The sequence below is a fragment of the Heterodontus francisci genome, chromosome 8 (assembly GCF_036365525.1).
Source record: "Heterodontus francisci isolate sHetFra1 chromosome 8, sHetFra1.hap1, whole genome shotgun sequence".
Taxonomy (NCBI): Eukaryota; Metazoa; Chordata; class Chondrichthyes; order Heterodontiformes; family Heterodontidae; genus Heterodontus; species Heterodontus francisci.
The window spans coordinates 88948401-88970452 of NC_090378.1; the positions used below are offsets into that span (position 1 = coordinate 88948401).

At 39.7% G+C, this 22052-nt stretch overlaps 1 protein-coding gene across 3 annotated transcripts in view; it reads left to right on the top strand.

Annotated features, from left to right (window-relative positions):
• dennd1b (DENN/MADD domain containing 1B) overlaps positions 1–22052 on the top strand; it is a 303360-nt gene that overhangs the window by 116309 nt on the left and 164999 nt on the right. For all 3 annotated transcript variants that reach the window (XM_068037699.1, XM_068037701.1, XM_068037700.1), the window contains 2 exons: positions 13568–13617; positions 15292–15411. In XM_068037699.1, coding sequence (XP_067893800.1) covers positions 13568–13617; positions 15292–15411 — 170 coding nt within the window. The remainder of the gene's footprint in view (positions 1–13567; positions 13618–15291; positions 15412–22052) is intronic.

A 22052-nucleotide genomic window follows, 5' to 3' on the forward strand; every position in this document is an offset into this window, starting at 1 on the left:
CCTTTAAGATGGTCCTTAAAATTGGCCTCTATGTCCAAGCTTTGTCATTTTTCCAAATATTTCCTTATGTAATTCAGTGTCAAATTTTGTTTGGCAACATTCCTGTAAAGTGCTGTCAGCTCATTTCTACTACATAAAGGCACTAGATATATGCAAGTTGTATCAATACGTTTTAACTTCATCTGAAAAGTAATACTCAATGATAACACAATCAGCTTTGGGAAATCCACAGTGGGCAGTGCTCACCATATAGTTAACATCATCCATCTCATGCATGCAAGCCAGGTTGCAGATCTAGTCTCTTGAGATGTGTCAAAGGTTTGGACTGGATGGAATTGGGCTTCCTGAATGGATTGTTTAGAAGGCTGGGTTTTAGGAGATGTATTAATCAGGTCGATGGCAATCTTGTGTCTGTTTCAAGTTTACAATTGCCACAAATCATTTAGCCTTTCCAAATTCCAACCCCATCGGGATTGTCCATCCTCCTTGGTGATCGTCACACAGATCACAGAAATATTTTTTGCTGTTATGATATATGCCAACTTGGATGTTAGAAATTGAATGTGTAGCTGGCACGCGACGCAAAGTACATTGACTGTGTTCTGATTGAGATTCTAGTGGTGTAATGGTGTGGGTGTCAAATTTTATACTCTCTCCATTTGAACTGTGAAAAACATCTCAGCAATGCATTATGGATTTCGTTCTCTTGAAATTTGGGTTGTGTTGGTATAGAGCATTTTGAACTGTTGAACCCCAAGGTTTGCTGCATAATTATGAAAGGATTCATAGGTGGATAAAGTTGAAGTCAGGACAGCTTGAAAACTCTCCTGGGTGTTATATCTGAGACTTCTCTACTCTGCCTGGTAAGGGGAAACTCCACTTGCTTAACAAACTAAGGGAGGATCCATTCTAAAATCTAAATAATTGAGGCAGACATAAGAGAAGTTGTTAGGAAGGGCTGACTGTTCACATCATGGGGTTTTTCTTCAATTCAGAGGACTGATTTTTCTCTGTATAGTCAGTGCTGCTCAAAGTACAGTTACTGAAATTATAGGAAGAGTAGCTTCAGCACAGGAAAACTGGGTTTTATCTTCTCTCTGTCATGGTTCTAAAAACTACAAGGCAGTTACTATTCATAGTGGAATAAAATTGCTCAATTCCTTTAAAATAAACAGTTCAAGATGATAACGCTTCCGAGGTTATGCTGCAGCTCTATAAGGCCCTGGTTCGACCACACTTGGAATATTGTGTTCAGTTCTGGTCGCCTCATTATAGGAAGGATGTGGAAGCTTTAGAGAGGATGCAGAGGAGATTTACCAGGATGCTGCCTGGACTGGAGGGCATGTCCTACGAAGAAAGATTGAGGGAGCTAGGGCTTTTCTCATTGGAGTGAAGAAGGATGAGAGGTGACTTGATAGAGGGGTACAAGATGATAAGAGGCATAGATAGAGTGGATAGTCAGAGACTTTTTCCCAGGGTGGAAAGGGCTAGCACCAGGGGGCATAATTTTAAGGTGATTGGAGGAAGGTTTCGGGGAGATGTCAGAGGTAGGTTCTTTCCACAGAGAGTGGTGGGTGCGTGGGATGCGCTGCCAGCGGTGGTAGTAGAAGCAGATACGTTAGGGGCATTTAAGCGACTCTTGGATAGGTACATGGATGATAGTAGAATGAAGGGTAGGTAGTTAGTTTGATCTTAGAGTAGGCTTTAGGTTCGGCACAACATCGTGGGCCGAAGGGCCTGTACTGTGCTGTACTGTTCTATGTTATTCAGGCACTGCATCCAGGAGATAGACTTCAGTTGTGCCTGCTAAGGATGCAGCTTTTCATACAAGAATTAAAAAGTTCCACAGAAAATAGTCAGATTTAACCTGCATTATCAGAGCAAAAGTACTTCTTGAGACTAACAATCAACCAAGAGGTGGGAAGCATTGGTAAGTTTGTCCTTTCAGAGCACAGCATTCTCTGGTTTGTAGTTGCAGCCTGTATTCCCCATTTCTTGTCCTGTTTACCTAATTGCTTTCTTCGGGATTGGGGCACTCATCTTGGATTGTGGGGGTGGGGCTGCAGAATTTGTACACCATACAGTTCCCAGCACGGAAACAGAGTCTGTCTTCAAATTGCTTCAATTTCAAAAAGTGTGCCCATACCATCTCGCTGAGGGACTGGACAAGATAACATCACCACCTTTGTTGTCACAATTTGATGCATTAGTTACAGTGATCTGTCAGGAAAATTGCACTTAAGCCAATCTCCTTGAGTGTTTTGTAGTTCTTGTGTACTGCTCTGAATTCAACAGCTCTGGTTTTCCCCACAACTAATCGTGATGTCATTGTGCGAAAGTAGAGTATTGATATCACCTGCATTACCCTAACAGCATAATTTTGGGCATTAATGTTGTTGAAATGTTAATTATCCATGTTGTATGTTTCAGCACATGTGGAACTTGGTCGTTGGATGCTTTCAGCTGACACAGGATTCAACATCACAAATTAATACTATATTTTCTGCTCAGCCAGCTTTTCCTATTTCTGTGAAATAGCACTATGTTGAGATGTACATCAAAAACAACAGGGCAGTAGTCTTTGATGATTTAACAATCCTTTGAAGAGAGAAGTTTCTGTTATGCTGTACGGTTTTGTCCATTTTCCCTCCTAGTCAGACCGTTCACAAGTTCAAAACTGAGGAAACTATCATCAATTTTATTCCCCTCTATTGGTCACAGAGGACCTAGCTTTTTGCTTTCTGCCTTGCAGTAACAGGATCCTGTAAAGAAGATATTCAGAGTGAATTTACAGAGCTTCAGTTAATGGCAGGGCAGTTGGCAAAGGCATATTTTGATATATTGGTTATGACAACACTCAGTGCATCCAAACATTACTCAAATGTCAAAATTGTGAATCTGAAGAAAGAAGGTTGATTATTTGTGCTGAGAGCATAATTGAAGATCTTTGTATTATGACCTGTTATTTGGCCAAAATTTGTCTCCCAGCTTTTCGAGAGTTCATGTACTCCTACATTTGCTTCAAATGTTTTCCTCATTTATTCCTTTTTGAATAATGCACTGTTGTTTGCAGTGTTGATTTGGCACCATTGAAAAATACATTTTTCAATCAGTGCTTCCAGTGGATTTTGTTTTTGTTGCAGCATTGACTTTGAGGTTTTGTAATGGAATATTTTTGCTTAATCAGCTGTAAGTGTTCATTCGACCGTTCTAGACAGATAGGGAGTTCCATCGTACACCTCGCAAGGAACTGGAGGAAGAAGAGTACTGCTGCAAGGTGCTGTCTATTTTTACTCTCCACTTGCTTGGATGGGTACACCTCCAACAACACTCAAAGCTTACCTCATCTAGGACAAAGCAGTCTGTTTGATTAGCACGTCATCCACTACTCTAAATATCCACTCTTTCCACCACCAGCAGACAATGGCTGCAGTATGTACGATTTGCAGGATGTATTGCAGCAACTAGAAAAAACATTTTCAGAAGTGTCTCCCAAACCCACGACCTCTACCACCGAAGGACACCGACAGCATGTGCATGGGAACACCACCACCTCCTAAGTTTCCTCCAAGTTACACATGTTCCTGACTTGGAAATATGTGACATTTTCCTCATCGTCACTGGATCAAGTCCTGGAACCGCCTATCTATAATAGCATTGTAATCACACCTCCACTACACACGACAGTAATTCAGGTTAGCAGCCCACCACCAACATTTTAGGACAACTTGAAATTGGTAATAAATGCCAGACGTGCTAGTGACGCCCACATCCTGACGGCCACTAACTTATTAGAAAAGAACTTTGTGTAATATCCAGAGACGGTGTTTTCTGCTCAATCTGTTTATGTAAAGCCTCATTCTAGGCTGTGCCTTTTAGTTTTTGCTTTCTGTCATCAGCAGTAGATCTTCTTGTCTCCCAAAAGTCACTAGTACTGTTGTAAAGTAAACAATAGTTGCTGTACTCTGGTATTAGTTTACCAAAGCTAGTATTTGCTTATGAAATCTAGCTAGTGTCTGCTTTTCATTTCCACCTTTTGAATCTTATGTATCCTTCTGAGTGCACAGCTTGAATGATGCCTTAGATTTGAACTTGGTGAGAAGTAAATTGATCCAAGTTTCTGTGCATTTAAGTTTTGCTCAAAATGATGCCTTTGCTAGTAGCCTCCATTCCAAAATGAAGAATTAGTGACTGCACATGTCAGCGATAGATCCATCTAATCTTGTTTGGAATGTAGATGGGGAATTCTCCGGACTTTATCAGATGTATCTGAAGATTCGTCTACTCTCTCTCTCGCAAGTATGGATGGACACTTTGTGAAACTTTGATGCATCTAAAAATAAAATGCAATCGACTGTAGCATTTTTAGAAGTCACAAATTGTGCTGCGATCATAGTTATTAACCAGAGATGCTATGATGCAGACTGGATATCGGCTTTTTGTTGAAAATTCCTTATAATCTGCAAATTAATTTTTCTGCTTTTAAGAGGCTGAATGACCTCTTTGAGATTCTTCATAATAGGAGAATTTCCTAAAGTAACTCAATTCTGTGCATTTGTGATCCCTGAATACCTATAGATACAAATGTTGTAATTGACAAATGTCTGATTTACAGTTTGCATCAAACTTGTTGGGACATAGGTCCATTTTAATGGAGATATTTGAGCAGATAACAAAATGTTCATTCCAATGTTGTAAATATTTGAAAAATGATATATTTTACAAAGAATCTTGACCAGCAAATGTTGAAAATATATTCAAGTATCTAGTACTTGATACTGGGAGATCATAATTGGTCTTGTGCATGAGGAACGATGAATGTTTATAGCATAGACCTTACAAAGATCTATAATTTTTTGTCTATAATGTATCTTCTTTGGGCCTCCTTATCTCGAGAGACAATGGATACGCGCCTGGAGGTGGTCAGTGGTTTGTGAAGCAGCGCCTGGAGTGGCTATAAAGGCCAATTCTGGAGTGACAGGCTCTTCCACAGGTGCTGCAGAGAAATTTGTTTGTCGGGGCTGTTGCACAGTTGGCTCTCCCCTTGCGTCTCTGTCTTTTTTCCTGCCAACTACTAAGTCTCTTCGACTCGCCACAATTTAGCCCTGTCTTTATGGCTGCCCGCCAGCTCTGGCGAATGCTGGCAACTGACTCCCACGACTTGTGATCAATGTCACACGATTTCATGTCGCGTTTGCAGACGTCTTTATAGCGGAGACATGGACGGCCGGTGGGTCTGATACCAGTGGCGAGCTCGCTGTACAATGTGTCTTTGGGGATCCTGCCATCTTCCATGCGGCTCACGTGGCCAAGCCATCTCAAGCGCCGCTGACTCAGTAGTGTGTATAAGCTGGGGGTGTTGGCCGCTTCAAGGACTTCTGTGTTGGAGATATAGTCCTGCCACCTGATGCCAAGTATTCTCCGAAGGCAGCGAAGATGGAATGAATTGAGACGTCGCTCTTGGCTGGCATACGTTGTCCAGGCCTCGCTGCCGTAGAGCAAGGTACTGAGGACACAGGCCTGATACACTCGGACTTTTGTGTTCCATGTCAGTGCGCCATTTTCCCACACTCTCTTGGCCAGTCTGGACATAGCAGTGGAAGCCTTACCCATGCGCTTGTTGATTTCTGCATCTAGAGACAGGTTACTGGTGATAGTTGAGCCTAGGTAGGTGAACTCTTGAACCACTTCCAGAGCGTGGTCGCCAATATTGATGGATGGAGCATTTCTGACATCCTGCCCCATGATGTTCGTTTTCTTGAGGCTGATGGTTAGGCCAAATTCATTGCAGGCAGACGCAAACCTGTCGATGAGACTCTGCAGGCACTCTTCAGTGTGAGATGTTAAAGCAGCATCGTCAGCAAAGAGGAGTTCTCTGATGAGGACTTTCCGTACTTTGGACTTCGCTCTTAGACGGGCAAGGTTGAACAACCTGCCCCCTGATCTTGTGTGGAGGAAAATTCCTTCTTCAGAGGATTTGAACGCATGTGAAAGCAGCAGGGAGAAGAAAATCCCAAAAAGTGTGGGTGCGAGAACACAGCCCTGTTTCACGCCACTCAGGATAGGAAAGGGCTCTGATGAGGAGCCACCATGTTGAATTGTGCCTTTCATATTGTCATGGAATGAGGTGATGATACTTAGTAGCTTTGGTGGACATCCGATCTTTTCTAGTAGTCTGAAGAGACCACGTCTGCTGACGAGGTCAAAGGCTTTGGTGAGATCAATGAAAGCAATGTAGAGGGGCATCTGTTGTTCACGGCATTTCTCCTGTATCTGACGAAGGGAGAACAGCATGTCAATGGTCGATCTCTCTGCACGAAAGCCACACTGTGCCTCAGGGTAGACGCGCTCGGCCAGCTTCTGGAGCCTGTTCAGAGCGACTCGAGCAAAGACTTTCCCCACTATGCTGAGCAGGGAGATTCCACGGTAGTTGTTGCAGTATGTATCACTTGAAATAAATCCCATGAAAATTGACTTGAGTCTGAAATCCATCTTGAATTTCAACAGAAGGAAGTTTCCACAGATAAAAGTATGCTCGCTACATTTTTTGACCATCATATTTTGTTGTTGGCTATCAATTGTGCCTGTTATGAAATGATGTCTCTCAGTACACCATGGAACATACCAGAAAGCTCATATTAGAACTAAAAGATGTTATAAATCTGTTATTTTGTCTCGGATCTTCTATTCATCTTCAGTTTTGCTTCTATTCATGTAACATGCCAAACTGCAGAAACTGCAGCGTGATGTTGGATATTAAATTTTTCTTTGTTGAACTTCAAAAGGTGATCCATATTAATATGGAAAATTGTGTGGGTAAAGCCAGAAAAACTGCCCAGGTATCTGTAGTGTTTACGGCCCACTAACAAAATGCAAATCTACTTGCCTCCTGAAGTACTCTGATAAAGGCTGCAGAAGAAATATGAAACATGATGAGACAAGTTTTTTAAGAAACGGTCTGCATTTAGACTATTTTAAAAGCACCTCCTGACTGAGCCCTTCACTGATAAAATGATGGTGCTGCAGTTTAGATTTTGAGCTTGATATGACATCCCGGTTTGTTGCATGAATATTAAGTGTTAGCAGATCAAAAGCGCAAACCGAACTGAGCAATGTGCGTTTATAGTACTTTGGGTGTATTTTGAGAAAACTTCTAGGATATTCATTGTGATGACTTTAGTGAGTGGGCTGGTAGCAGTAAATGCAGAGGCTGTGAATATTTTGTGGGATCAGTTGCTAATTTGTAACTTATTGTCTAATATCTTCATTAAAGCATCCCACACATATAGAAGTAAAGTCAGATTGACAACGCAGAGAAATGTGAGATGCGTGGTCTCCTTTGAGGAGTTTGATGGATGGTGGCCCAGCTACTTCTCTTCCTGTGTATAGCATTTCCCTGGGCAGATTAATCTGTTCTTTGTTTTCGTATTGGCTCAACTACTCTCACTTGTCAATCCCGAGTAGGAAGTCATCACTTAGCTTCTGAAATAATTTCTGTCACCTTGTATTTTCTTCATTAGGATTCTGTGATTCAAGGTTCAGATTCTTTTGAAGGCAATAGTTGAATTCCTTTTTAAAATCCAGTCAATGCTTGACATGCACTTGCGCCTTCGCCATTCATGATGGCTGTGATCCCTGCCTTACATTCTTGTTCTGCCAAGCATCACGTTATGTCAAATATTTCTGTTGTTTTTTTCCACAACTTGCTGGGATTAGTTTTCAGTGGTGGGAGGCCAACATCCCGCCCGCCCGCCCAACCCCCCCCCCCCCCCCCCCCCCACCCACCCCCAACCAATCCCAAGGTGGAATTTGTTGTAAGAGTGAGTCCCAGCTAGTGATATGGTGCTGTTTGAAATCCTAGAATTAGCATCATAATGCCCATTAGAATAGTACTACATGATAAAAGCAATGGTTCGGCCACAGTCTTGAGCAACAACAGATGCTCGTCAGAAAAAGCTGTTTACACTTGTCATTGTGAATTCTTTGGCACTGCCCCAGTAAAGGAAGAGATCCTTATTGACTTTTGGATGCCAAATGAGACTCGTTTTTCTGCCTTCATTTTATAAAAAAATAAAACACAACCTCTGTGATAGGACTATCAAGTCAAGATGCCTGTGCAAGTTAGGAGGGCTGCTCTGGAAGGACTTTTACCTGCTCAAGGGGCAGCTTTCCAAAGTACTATCGCTGTGTTCAGACCCAGCATGATCAGATGGCTGCTTTGCAGGCAGTCAGTTGTTGCTGCCAGAACTACATGGACCAAGACCAATTTGCTAATTATTTTGCTACCCTTAATGTCTGGAAAAGTATTTGGGTCTTGAGTTAGCATGGAATATGGTGCCACGCAGGCACTGGTGGTTTAGTTGGAACCTACAATCATTTGTCATTTATACCCTAATGTTTTCCTCTTCCTGAGTTTTAAGCTAAATCTAGCCTGAGGATTCTCCTGTTAAAGCCCACACCTGAGCTTCGTGAAAAGTCCAAGTGACTTGTGCTATTCCTAGCCTTCTGGGAAAGGCATCTGACATGAAGTCCAAATAACTAAACTTGTACATTTGCCAAGACTTTGTGCCAACCACTTTACAACTTTGAATAGTCTGTTACTGTTATGTTGCGGACAGGTGGTAAGCGGTGAAGGTGACTTCCACTCGTCACTTCCCAACTGACCGCAATCATGTTTTGTTAAAAATGGTGTGTTAGTCCCTGAGTGTTGTAGGGTCAAATAAACAAACAAATGACAGGTTTTCTCATATTTTAAAAAAGAACGTTTATTTAAACAGCAAAAACCTGAATTTTGCAACCTTCACCCACTCATGCACTCACACACACGTGCATACACAAGAATAGATAGAGAGAAAAAAAGGGAGGATGCAATTTAAGTACAAAGGGAGGTGAGAGTTCATGGTTCACAGAAACCTGTTGTATCTTCTTGGGAGGAAAAGTCTTTTCAAAGGTTGCAGGCCTGGATGTGTGTAATTGTGAACTTGCTGAGGTGTTGAAGATTTCTGGTGGTTAAAACTTCAAACTGGAGGCAGTGGTCACTACGTTCTCTGCTGCAGCAGGTTGAAGTGTCGCATAAGCGGGGCTTCTTCCTTGTGCTGGCCCAATCACAGAACCTTTGGCTGGACTTGTTTCATTGTTTTTTTTCTTGATTTTCCCCTCTCCAGAGGGACAGCCTTTTAAGGTAAAACTCCATCACCTTTGGTTTTCTGTTTGGGGACACATGGCCCTCTCCCCTGGTGTGACCACACAGTGGAGCAGGATATGGAAACTATGGCTGTCTGTTGATGCCTGAATGGAGACATTCTGTTATAATGGTGCTACTTCACATCTATTGATTTTGTTTTGGGCTGTTAGCTTGTTTCCAGGGCCCTTTGTTAGTTCGTTCATGTAGATAAGAGTCATCAATATGCAATGGTGCTCCTTTCAATTTCAGTTGGTTTTCCCAGAGCTATTCAGACGCAGTTAGAGTTTTGTCTTTGCAGACAGATTTGTTGATTTCCTGTAAAGGAGGGGCCACGTGACAACCACTATATTTTGACTGTGGTACAAGTGTCCATGTTCTTGTGGTTTGATTTAACAGTTGACTTTTTATTTTCATAATTCCTCCAATTCATTGTTCATTTCATCATGGCTCCTTTGCATGACAGCGTACATTGCCTATTAAAAAAAAAAGCAGTTTAAGCTCCAACTAGGAAACTTTCCTTCCCTTGATTGGTAGAAGACCCTTTTCTGGATATTTTACTTGAGTAGCATGGTAGATTTTGATGTGATGTATGGAACAGACCAGGCCTTTGCAGTATAGGATATGGCAAGGCATAAGTCCACAGCAGGTCTTTAGGCACAGCTTTTAAAGATATCAATGTTCTGTGTTTGTGTCAGTCCTTCATTTGCCAATGGTGATGCAATTTGTTCCTGTCCAACCAGGAAGTGGAGTGGAAGCAGGCTGCCTTTGATGGTTTGACTCCAGTGGTGGGGTGCTACAGCATATTCATAGACTAGGGAACCCATAGAACAGGGTAGTGTTTTATCTTGCAACTGGGGTTCTCAAAATTCAAGGAATTGACCATTTGGATGAGTAAAGGAGCTTTAATTGTAGATTTGGGAACTGAAATGACCATTCTAACCTCCTGAAATTTCCAATTGACAAGGGGAAAGCCCATAATCTCAGTTCTATCTTTGTTATGTGATTTGGTTTCTCATAGTAGTTTGGAAAAACTGCAAAGACAGCAGTTCATATTTTCTCCATTTCCTTGTCAGCTATGAGGAATCTGATTTTGAGCCAAATCATGACCTGATATGCATAAGTGCTTTCATTCATAGCCAGTCAGTATGTTGCTACAGGGACATGTTTCTGTTTTATCTAGAAACCAGGAGAGATGCATTTTCTTTCTCTTTGCTAGTGAGCACTTCGTTTTGACCATTGGTATTGATCACACCAATGAGCTTTCTTGGCCCAGCATTTAACTGGTGTGGATGTTTATTTTCTTAAGTCAATGTTTAGTGCACTTACATGAAGGAATGATTGAGTTGAGAGTGCCATAAAGAACTTTTTAGAGACAGTGACTTCTGAAAGCAATCCTGTTTGTGATGGTGAACAGCTGTTGGCTCCAGTTTGTATTGCATGGGGATTGTGATACTGCAGCAGTCTCCCCCTGTAGGAACGTCATCTTGCTCAAATAAAAGCAAAATACTGTGGATGCTGGAAATCTGAAATAAAAAAGGAAAGTGCTGGAAATGCTCAGCAGGTCAGGCAGCATCTGTGGAGAGAGAAACCGAGTTAATGTTTCAGGTCTGTGACCTTTTATTTGAGAATTTTCCATGTTTCTTCTCAAAGATTCTCTGAGGAGTCACCCCACTTGTATCCATTTAATTAAAAGAATCCTGTTTTCAATTTAACTTCATTTCTTCCAACCCTACCTTATGATCAAAATTCATAAAACTGGAGTGCTTTCCTTTCAATGCTTGAGGCAATTGTGAACCAAGGTGAATTGTGTGAATGGCTGCTATTTGGGAAATAGTGACTTTTTTGCATACACGTTTGGTTCTTCCATCTCAAAACTAAGTTGATCAAAATGGCAAAGCAGATGCATTGTATGGGTTCGATTTAGTGTCAATTTATAGTCAATGAACACAGAATGTAGCTCTAACTTCCTGTCATTTTGTGGATTAGAAACATTTGGCTAAGGCCTAGAGTCATTCAACTTGATCTTTGTTTATGGCGGAATGGAGAGTCTTCTGGGTATCATCCAAGTGCTGTGGAGACATTGATTAAAAAAACATTTTTAGAGACTATCGGCAGCGATTATCCCATTACAAAGTTGGGAATGACACGGTAGTTCGGAGAATATTTTATCACTGATTCCTAGGAATATATTTAAACCTTATGTGTAAGAAAAGAAGTTTAAGAATTTGACAATTCGCTGATGAAATAGATTTTGTGAACCCACTCTTATCATTTTAAAATATGGCAGATAAATGCTGTTGTGCTAATAGATAGAAAGTCTCCAGCTGAACTAGTCAATATTTTTAATTGTGTGGTACATGTCCTGATGTACAGCATAACTTGTTACTTTTGCCATGGCTGTTAACTGGGTATTTGTACTTGCGATCCGCAGAGTCTGGTTTTAAAGGGTATCTTAGGTTTCCATGTACTGTATTTAACAAAGTCAAGGTACTGGATGGTGCCTTTTAATTAGCATGAGATCTAGCTCTGGAGCTGATACAGCGCCTCATTGATTGATGTAAGTAACCTCATCTATCCTGTCATGGGAGTCCCAGTCGTCAGCTGAACTAGTCTGTCCCTTAAGTGGTGCAAACAATTTTTGTCTGAACTGTTTTTGAGTCTATAGACCTGCTGGCTGCATGAATTTAAAAGAGCATTGAGATTTTTTTTTTAAAAACATGCCGCCTCCCCTGAGGGATGTCTGTGCCAGTTGGGAAGCGAGTAGAAAGCTTGGGTTGTATTCTGAAGAAAAAGAGAGGAATTCTAAACAGTAGTGATCAGGTTTAAAACTGATCTGTATTGCTAAAAGAGTTTGTTTTGTTGGGGTTGGTATTCATAGAATATTTGTTTCTGTTCAGCAATAATCTTAACCCCTGTTTGTCCATAAGGAGTAGAGCTAAGTAACAAATGATTTGATTTTCATCTGACCATTTAAATACTAAATCAGCAATTTGCTTTTGAGGTAGTGAATGTTTCTTTTGGAAATTACTGCATTTATTTTTATAAATTCCTCTAATTTACCTTATTATTAAACAATGAAATCCACAAGTAATTTGTGACAATATATGCACTGTAATAAATGATGAATTGTACTTTCAGTCTGCGATCAAATGAAGTCTAAACTAAGATGTGGCTTCACATTTATAAATCTGATGAAAAATGCACATGGACGCATAAAACCAGTATAATATAATAGATTTGGAAATTGAAAGACAAAGCAGAATGCAAAGTACTAAAGCTCTGAAGGGAAACCGTTGTACAGGAGATGTAATTACTGAGGAATTTTAAAGCCCAAATCACCTTGATGAATTGCTTTGGCTGTAGTAACAGGTACTGTTCACTGAACTATTCCTGCTCACTGAACTATTCCTGCTCAAGACCAAATAATAAGATTTGAGTTTCATTTGAGCATTACGTCATCTTTGCAAGTGGAGCTCACGCAATTCTCATTAAGTTCATTGTTATAAATTGTGAGTGGTCAAGAAATTAGAAATAGCAGCATACTTTGCTGCCTAAAAATCCATCTTTAAAACAATTCAGAAGATACCCCCGCTGCTTACTTACAAAAAACTTTTTTTAAACTATTGAGAAGAGTTGATAAAAAATTAACATGCTTCAGTTTCATTAGAAATGTATGCTGGTTTTACAGAAGGATCAAAAATGACTTTTTTGAGCTTGGATCCTGTAAATGAAATAGCTGCTGCTGTTGATTATGCAGTGTTGCATTGTTGTGCCATGTTGCTATTAGATTTATTAAAATGTTGATTTATTAAAGTATAGCATACAAGATGCAATGTTTGTGCCAAAACATGTTGCATATATATTTTCTTTGCGATTCAAATAAACCTATTGAGTCTTGTTAGTGTAAATGATCATGTTGCATTGATATTAAATTTTGGCATTTTTTTTTATTGCCACCGTTTAATATTTCTCTCCAATTTGCATTGTCAGCACATGTTGCGTCTGAAGCCCTTGTGTTGACTAAAAACTGGTGGCTAGTCTGTGATGCATGTATCAGCAGACGTGGCTTACCCATATGGTGCAGTGCTGCTTGTAAAATCCATATGGTCCTGTTGAAGGGATCCCAGTAGGGATGAGAGGGGGTGTTAATGCCCTTTAGGCCAAGCTATTCCCTCCTGGTGCTCCTTTACCATTGTCAGTACAGTCTGCTGAAGCATAAATTTGATTCTTGTTAATAATCAATGAAGTTCGTTGTGGTTGATTATTTGAATACAGAAACAACTATCTGTTTATGGTTTTAATTCTGATACTTTCTGTGGTAGATACAATAGTGATTCAGATCCAAGTCCTGCATGAGCCTAACATCTTTATTATTATTCACAGGAAGTGCTGCAGACTGTGCCGAAGTTTTGCTTTCCTTTTGATGTTGAAAGGTACAGTATTGCATGACAAACCAATCATTTTACATTTTACCCTCTGTTTTGAAATAGAGTCCAATCAAATCTTAAGAGTAAGCTTCCTAAAACCTGGGTATGGAGTAAAAGTGAATTTTTGAGGTCTTTTGGAAAACAGACTATGCATGCATGTGCCAGTTGATGGCTTGAGAATTGGACGTACACTTCTATTTAAAAAAAAAAAATTATAAATCTTACATTTTGAGAGGCCTTATCGGCAGTTAATGATGTGTTGGTGCCTTTTCTGCAGCAGCAGCTTTTGAAAATCTAAGCCCCAGCATTGACCTTTTAACTGACGACATCCTCTTGAGTCTTCACACTTAAGTCTTCCAGCTTCTTGTGAATATTTTTGTAATCCTTTAAGAATGAGCTTTTGCTCTATTTGTTGGGGGTGGGGTTCAAATGTGTCTGGTCGAAGGTTTATTGTATGTTTGGAAAACTAGGCTCCATTGCTGCCACCCAGTGGTGCGCTTACTGATGAAATTTGGTTTTGGAATAAGCACCAACACTGTCAAATAATAACAGCCTTTGACTTGACTATCATTTTGCTTTATCAGCTTCTAAAGGAGCTTTAATTTTTTTTTTTGCACTATTCACTTAATGTACTTTAGCCATTCATTTTTCAGTTTTGCTCTTAATTTCTGCTCATATACGTACTGTCTTTAAGGCAGCAACTTATCTTTGAATATGCTTCCATAAACAGCAACCCTCTTCCTTTTTAGAAGAGGCATAGATTATATTTCCTTTAAATTATTATTATGCAACAAAATACTTAACAAGAGATTAGCATAGATTGATGGCATAAGCTTATTTTTGTGCACAACAGATTTAAGTTCTTTGTGTGGTTCTGAAAATATAGAAGTTGAGGCACTGAAATAAGACCAAATAGTCATTATAAAAGTTTGAGAATTTTTTTTAAGGTGCAGAGAAGCCCACTGTATGGACAAGCATAATGACATCATGTATAAATGATGTAATGAATTTCGAGGCACTTTACCCCATTCTGTTGAATTTAAAAGAAAGTTTCAAACTTTTTGTTAATATTGAAGATTGGTGCTCCTTTTTAAAATCAGGAACATTAGCTTAACTTGGTAAATTCTAAGGTTCATTGTTGTAAAAGAATAATGGGTATGAAAAAAGTGTAAAATGAAGGTTCGCCCAAACCCTTCTCTGCCTCTTCCTGTTATAGGTGGTTCAAGTTACACACGTAATACCAATATTATTTTGATGCACTAATTTGTAGGTTCATATTGTAATTTTTAACTGAAGTTTTCACTCATTTAAGAACTGATTTAAGAAAACCATGGAGCTGTCATTTTAACAATTGTTTCCCTCCCCCTTCTTGTCTTTTCCTAAACCTTATTAAAATGCTCGTTTATCCACCAGTCTTCAGTTCTGGCGAAGGTTGCACAAATGGAAAGTCAGCAACCTATCTCCGTTTTACAGATTCTGACCAATCTGACATTTTCTGTTTCAATTTTAAAAATTCCAGAATGTTCTGTTTTTATTTACTTTTTTTAGTAATATTTCAGTTCAGCTTTCCTTAGCCATCGTGGTTTGATGGTTTGTGCTGCAGTTTTTTCTTTTAAGACCGTTGACAACTCTGACTGAAGATTTTACTTGTCAATTGATGTTGCACGTGGTTATTTTCAGGGTTTCACAGAGTCAAGTGGGGCAGCACTTCACCTTTGTGCTTACTGACATTGAAAGCAAGCAGAGGTTTGGTTTCTGTCGCTTAACCTCGGGATGCAAAGTCTGCATTTGTATTCTCAGGTATGTGGAATTAAAATGAATTGCATGTAGCATGTTCAAGATATATAAAAAGGTATTGCAGTTCTGTTGATGCCTCCAATGTTGTAGGAGGCCGCAAAGCTCGTCCACTGGCACTGAGATTGATAGATTTTTGTTAAACAAATGTATTAAGGGATATGTGGCAAAGGCGTAGGGTGTATGAAGTTAAGTCACAAATCAGCCATGATCTCATTGAATGGTGGAACAGGCTTGTGGGGCTAAATTGGCCGACTTCTGTTCCTATGTTCCTCTCCTGAACCCACTATTCTTGATTCCATGATTTTTAAATTAATTTTTGTGCCCAGACATAATGACTATTTCTGTAAGATTTTGTTAATGATTTCATTTCATGCTCCCAATTGTTTTCTTCATCCCTTCACTGCCTCTGTTGTCAGACTGCTTGTACAACTTGGATGAATCATGGCTTCGTCTAGTTGAACCTTGTTAAGGCTGAGGCCATCGTCTTCAACTTCTACTACAAACCATATTCTCTAGCAACTGATTTCATCCTGCTCCCTGACCACTCTTAGGCTGACTCAGGCTGTTAGCATCCTATTTGAACCTGAGTTGAGCTTCTGACACCATATCCTTTCCATTACAAATGCTGCCCATTTTTACCTTTGTAACATAGCCAACCTCTGCCTCTACCTGCTGCTGAAACCTTCATCCATGCATTTGTCACCTCCAGGTTCAAGTTGGCTAGCAGAACTCCCACCTTCCACACTCTATAAAGTTCCTCGTTCAAAACTTTTCCCATGTACTTTCCAATAAAAGGTCCAGCTCGCCCATCACACCTTTAACTTTCTGACCTACATTAGTTCATGTTCACTGAATTCCTGAAAATTTAGAATTATCATTCACTTTGTTGTCTCATGCCTTACTACCTTTGTAATCTTCTGCCTGAAATGCCTTCCAAATACACTCCATTTCCATGCCTTTGGCCTTTTATGCATTCCACTCTCTCTCTACCCCACTATTGAAGGTTGTGCCTGCAACCCTACCAGGCCTCGTACTATACCGCTATACTATACTATACTTTCCTAAACTGCTCTCCTTCCCTCCTTTTTAGGATTCTTGTTAAAATCTACCTGTTTGACCAAGCTTTTGTTCAGCCCTTTTAATAGTTCCTTCTTTAGCTCAGCATTCATATTTTGATTACATCTCTTTGGATGTTTTCTAAGTCAAAGACACAATATAAAGTGCAAGTTGTTGGTAAGAAGCTTCTGATTATTAAAAGAAGAAAATCTGAAATTAAAGCAGAAAACACTGTCTGTCAACATCTGAAGGAGCAAAGATTGGGTGACTTATTGGTTGCAGAGTCTTCACTATACCTTGGACTACACCCCAGATGCTAGCCTATCTCTTTGTATTTCCAGCATTCTTTTTGTGTGGGCGCATGGAGCTTGCCCAGTTCCAGTTTTGTAAAAGTAAGAATCCACTTTATAGGCACACAACGCAAATTATGCAGTTTGAGTGTTATCTTGCTGTGCCGTTTTTCTTTAGGTACCATTGTCTTCAGTGTCAGTTCCATTGTTGCATATCATAAAATGGTTTGCTTGTGGTTGTAGTTGTCACTTATGCCAGCATAACAATGAAACTTCCTGAAAAAATTCTGTATGGTCATTGTTAATGCACATTTGGATTTTCATCTGCTTTAACAGAGCAGATCAGAAGAGGTAGCAAATGATGATGACTGGCTAAAGCCCATCTCAAGGGGTAGTGAAATGGTACATCTCCTCACAGAGCTTTCCAAGTTCATGGCAATGTTTTTGGTGATTTTAATTTCCAAGAACTTTCTTAATTGCTAGAGAAATTCCCTCAAAGTGAAATGCTGAAAAAGGCTTCACTGTCTGTACAGGGGAGTGGAGGGATCTAATTAAAGGCCTGCTCAGGTCTGCAAAAAAGAAAAACCGACCGAGCCCGGCAGAATCACATCCGACCCGAGTCCTTCCATTGTTTCCCGCGCCCGATCTGACCATCAGTTAACTTACCTTCCGTTTTTCACTTTGTTGCTGATTTGCACAAGCTTACAATAACTGTAACAAAACCACCTTTCGCGTCCAAAAATTAAATTAACATTGGAGCCACTTACCTGTGATAGAGCGTGTCCGACCTAGCCCAAGCCCAAATGCTGGACCCAGTAGTGCAACCCGACCCGACCCCGACACATGTCATTGGGTCCCGTCGGGTTCGGGTCGGGTAGCAGGCCTTTAAATCCAATCACACATGCCGGTGATCACCAATTTTTTGTAGGGTACCATTTTAAACCCCACTGTTGGTTGTTTGGATATCAAAACTAAAGTAACAAAATAGTCACATTTCCAGTCACAAATCTGAGTGCCACAATCACTGCTCTGTTTGGTTAATGTGTATGAGTTGTAACTTTTTGTGCAGTGTGTGTTCGATCTTGGTGCAGGGAGTATTTGCACTTCTCGTAGACCGAGGGAATTATGCATAATGCTGCAGAACTTATTGTTTTGAAAAATAGCTGCCTGTAGGTTGTATCTTTCAACTACATTTAAGCATATAAATTATCAACAGTTTTTTTAACAGGGAGTCCAATTTCTGGTAGCCACCTGCTTACGTTTGGTATTTTATTTTAGATGATGTGTTTCACCACTTTCTGTTCATGTAAGCTAGTTAAACTGTCAGAAAACTACTTCAAAATAACTTAATTAATAGTTGTGATGTCAGAAGAAAAGCATCTTTTTTTCTGTGAAATCTGTTTTTAGTTGGATCTTACATTGAACATTTTAGGGTTCTGCTTTCTTAAGCATCTCTTGGCTCCGAGTGTTAGAAATTGTTACTGTTAACAGTGTTTATTATTAAAGTATTTTATTTGAGTAAATATTGCTGATAGACCAATCTGCACAACATAATCTAAAATGATTAATCGAATTTGAAATATATATTTTTGTTTGAGTTTAAGATTTAGTATTTACTACAGATGAGTAATTGATTTTTGCATTTTAAGTTGAAAAATATGCATTACATGAGAGGCTGTTCTACAAATTCTGAATCCTAAGGGTCTTTTAAGAGCAGTTTTTATTAACCTCCATGAATACATTCCTACATTATTTTTAGAGTTGTATGCATGTTGCATGCAAAATATAAGGATGAGTGGTGACGAACCTTAATAATGACCACAGTTATTACAAATAAAATAGATACACTGCTCACAATGACTTTAATACAGCGCATACTACAAAATTAAATATTAGCAACTATATCATATTTCAGTCTGATTTTAAATTTAAAAAAATGTTTTGCACAAATAATATGTTGATGTGCTACTTGAAATATGCACTCAGTAGTTGATAAGTTTGCAGTGCACAGTCCACTTACCAATGCTATAAATGTATTTTATTGCTAAAATAGCTTGGCTGTATTTAGTGAATTGGTATTGCATCACTTTTGGAACTGCAATTCAGGCCCACAAAAGACCTTCTGTGAGTTGTGTAAATGATGGTGCCTTTTGGTTTCTTCCTTGTTTTCTTGAGGTACAATATTCAAAATTAAAGTTGACATTTTTTGCTGATTTTGTTGTGATTTATCCTTGTGTTTGAGGTCTAACAATTGAAAAACACATTTTTATAAACTAACTTCAGAGACCTTTATCGATCCTTTCTACACCCACTTGCCCAATAGCGAAAGAAATTATCCTTTTTTTTAAAAATCAGTTATTATGGCTAAGAATCTGTGCATCTGGATAGCTGGTATCAATCCATGTGATCCAGATTTTTTAAATTTTGTGTTATTTCAATTTCTTCATGGGAATCTACTTAAAAAAAAAATCCATGTCTACCATTTTAAAATGGGAAATGGTTCCATTGTCACATGGAAGCCTTAAATGAAATGACATCCCTTAACTAAGTAAAGGTCTCTCAGTGTGATAGGAGTGTGTATTTTAAGGTAGGCCTATTTTTAAGACACTGTAAATCATTAAGCATGCTTTCTCAAACCACGAAGATTATGTTCTTATGTGCAAAGAAGTGTTTTTGGTTCCCTTTTCATGGGAGTAATCAAAAATGATTTAAAAACTACAACAATGATAGGACTTCAGGGATTTTTGGTTAGAATTTTTCTATTTGTAAGTTATAAACCTAGTTTTAATTACATCTGATTTTAGTAGCCAGTGTAATAAATTTTGTTTCTTGGAAGAGCTTTTTCTTCTCCAATGTAGAAACATTTTAAGCATTGCACCATTAGAAAACCCTTCAAATATCATAAATTTAGTTCTAAGTAAGCAGTACCCGTGAGTCTCTTAATTATTATTTATGTCTGCTTTCGATGAAAGAGTTGCAGGTCAGCACTAGTGTGCTCTACCAAGGGTAATGCACACATTTACACCCAATCCCCAACACGGTGGGTTAGGTATTTCAGCTGTATTGTTGTGGGTAGGTGTCACATGGAAGCATTTCCCCACAGGGAGGGACGGAAAATTAGGAATACTATCGGAGGATAGATTTAAGCACTTCTGGTTGGATGTTAAGGGTGGGAATAGCATTTGTGCAGTCTGTGAGCAGTTCCCTTCTCCACCCTCTTTCATGAAGCTGGTGTCTGTGGGGAGAAGGACCTGGAAAGGGAGGAAAATAAAATACTTGAATTTAAAAAAAGAAATTCATGATGGAAATGGTGAGGTAACTGAAGTTCATAGATGGTACTGAGGAATGGGCAATAAATTCTGGCCATGCAGTGATGCCCACATCCTGAGAATTAATTTAAAAAATCATTGATTTAATGTAGTGCTTATGTTCTGTTGCATTATTTTTGTACCGGAGACACCAAAATGAATAATTATCAGAAAGTAAATCCTGTTAAAATCATTACATGCATGCAACATGTATATGGAGAGAAACCCAAGCTACTCGATGGTGTTCCATCAAGTTTTTTCTGTTCAATTTAATGGTTGAATACAGCCATGCTTATATTTATGGAAGATGCATTTCTTCTTGAATCTGACAATTTTTCATTTTAACCATCCAACTGTTATGCTTCTATAAAAAGGTTAGATGTCATAATCTGTGGGGACAAGACCACAATAAACCCTTCATCCAGCAGTGACATCAACCATCATTAAAATATTTGGTCTGCTTTTGGTTTAGAAGTATTGCGATTGTTAAATTGTCACCTTCACTTACAAAAGGAAGTGCTCTAACAAGCAAACTCACTGTTTTTTTTAAAGAAAAGGTAAGCCTTTGTAGTGGTGTAGCTCCAATCGAAGTGAAGTCATCAGTTGCCAAAGGCAAATCCCCTTAAAAGCGCAATGTTTCAATTTTACACATTTTGTGTCAATTTTCTGCACAAGAAAGTAGGCCCCTAGACATTTCAAGTTAAGGTTTGGCAAACCAGCTTCCTCTGTTTGATTTGATTATTAGGAGCTGCGTTCCTGCTGGAAGTTGGTGTCAGTGGTCAGTAAGTTATTTGACGGAAAACATTTCCTTTCCTTTATTTAACCTTTGACTTTTGAAAGTAAAAGTTAATCAAAGCTTAAGTAGAAGCAGGACTAAGGTGGAAGTCCACAGCTGGCAAATAAAGTTGATCCAGGTTTGTAAATGTAACTCTGAAAGACTGCGTTTTGACTCTTTCCAGGTGGAAATCTTAATAAGTTTTACTGCGCTTTTGCTGTTGTTTTAAGCCGGGGTAAGAACCAGATCAATTTCAGTCTCCAGAAACAACACAATTGATTTGGAAATTTTCAAAGTTACATGAATAAATATATGATTAAGTCTCTTGGGTTTCATCGAAATGAGACCTGTTACATCTCTGAATCAGCCATTAACTACTCAAATCTTGAAGCAATATTGTTAATAGAATTTGGGTTAAATTTTAGAGCCTCTTTTCCCCCCCCCACCCACCCGCCACCGCCAGGCGTTGTGGGGTGGGGGTGCCAGAAAATGCCTCCAGCAGAGGCCCGCCATGGGCCTCGCGCTGGGAAGGCTTGGCCTGATATTGCCGCTGGCGGCAAGGCCTCGTGGCGGTCCTCCCAGCGCTCAGCGACGGAAGCAGAATTTACATATTTTTAAAAATGCAAATAAATGAATTAATCACTTACCCACTCTCGCCATCTGTACCACTCCGATGTTGGTGCGGGTAGCTGGTACTGCCACATCTTTGGATCTCTGTCCGGAGATCTGATGCGGGACACAAGTGGGAGGGGGGAGCAGGTAAGTATTTCAGTGTGGGGGTGGGAGTGGGGTCAAACTAATCTGATTGGAATAGGGGATGGTGGGAAGGGGTGAAGTTCAAAGTTTATGAACTTTGGGTGGGGGGAAGGTCAGGTACACAAGCTAAGTACTTTGTGGGGGGAGAGAGGGCAAGGAATGAATTGTATGGTTATTGGGGAGGGAGGTGGGAGAAGGGCTAGAAATATTAAATTTTTTAAAATAAATTTTAAATACTCTAAGTCTTTAAACTAAATGGAAGGGCTTGAAGCCCTTTAGAAATGCTGTCAGCACCTGCGCAGTGGCGCCTGACTCCATTGTCAGGGATGGACTGTCCTCCCCCTCCACGTCATTGGGGGTGCATTGGTTCGCCCCGGCCATTTAATATAGCCGCAAAGTGCTGCCCGTGCATGTGAGCCGCCATTGTTTATGGCTGCTGCCTGCAAAATCCAGCCTTTT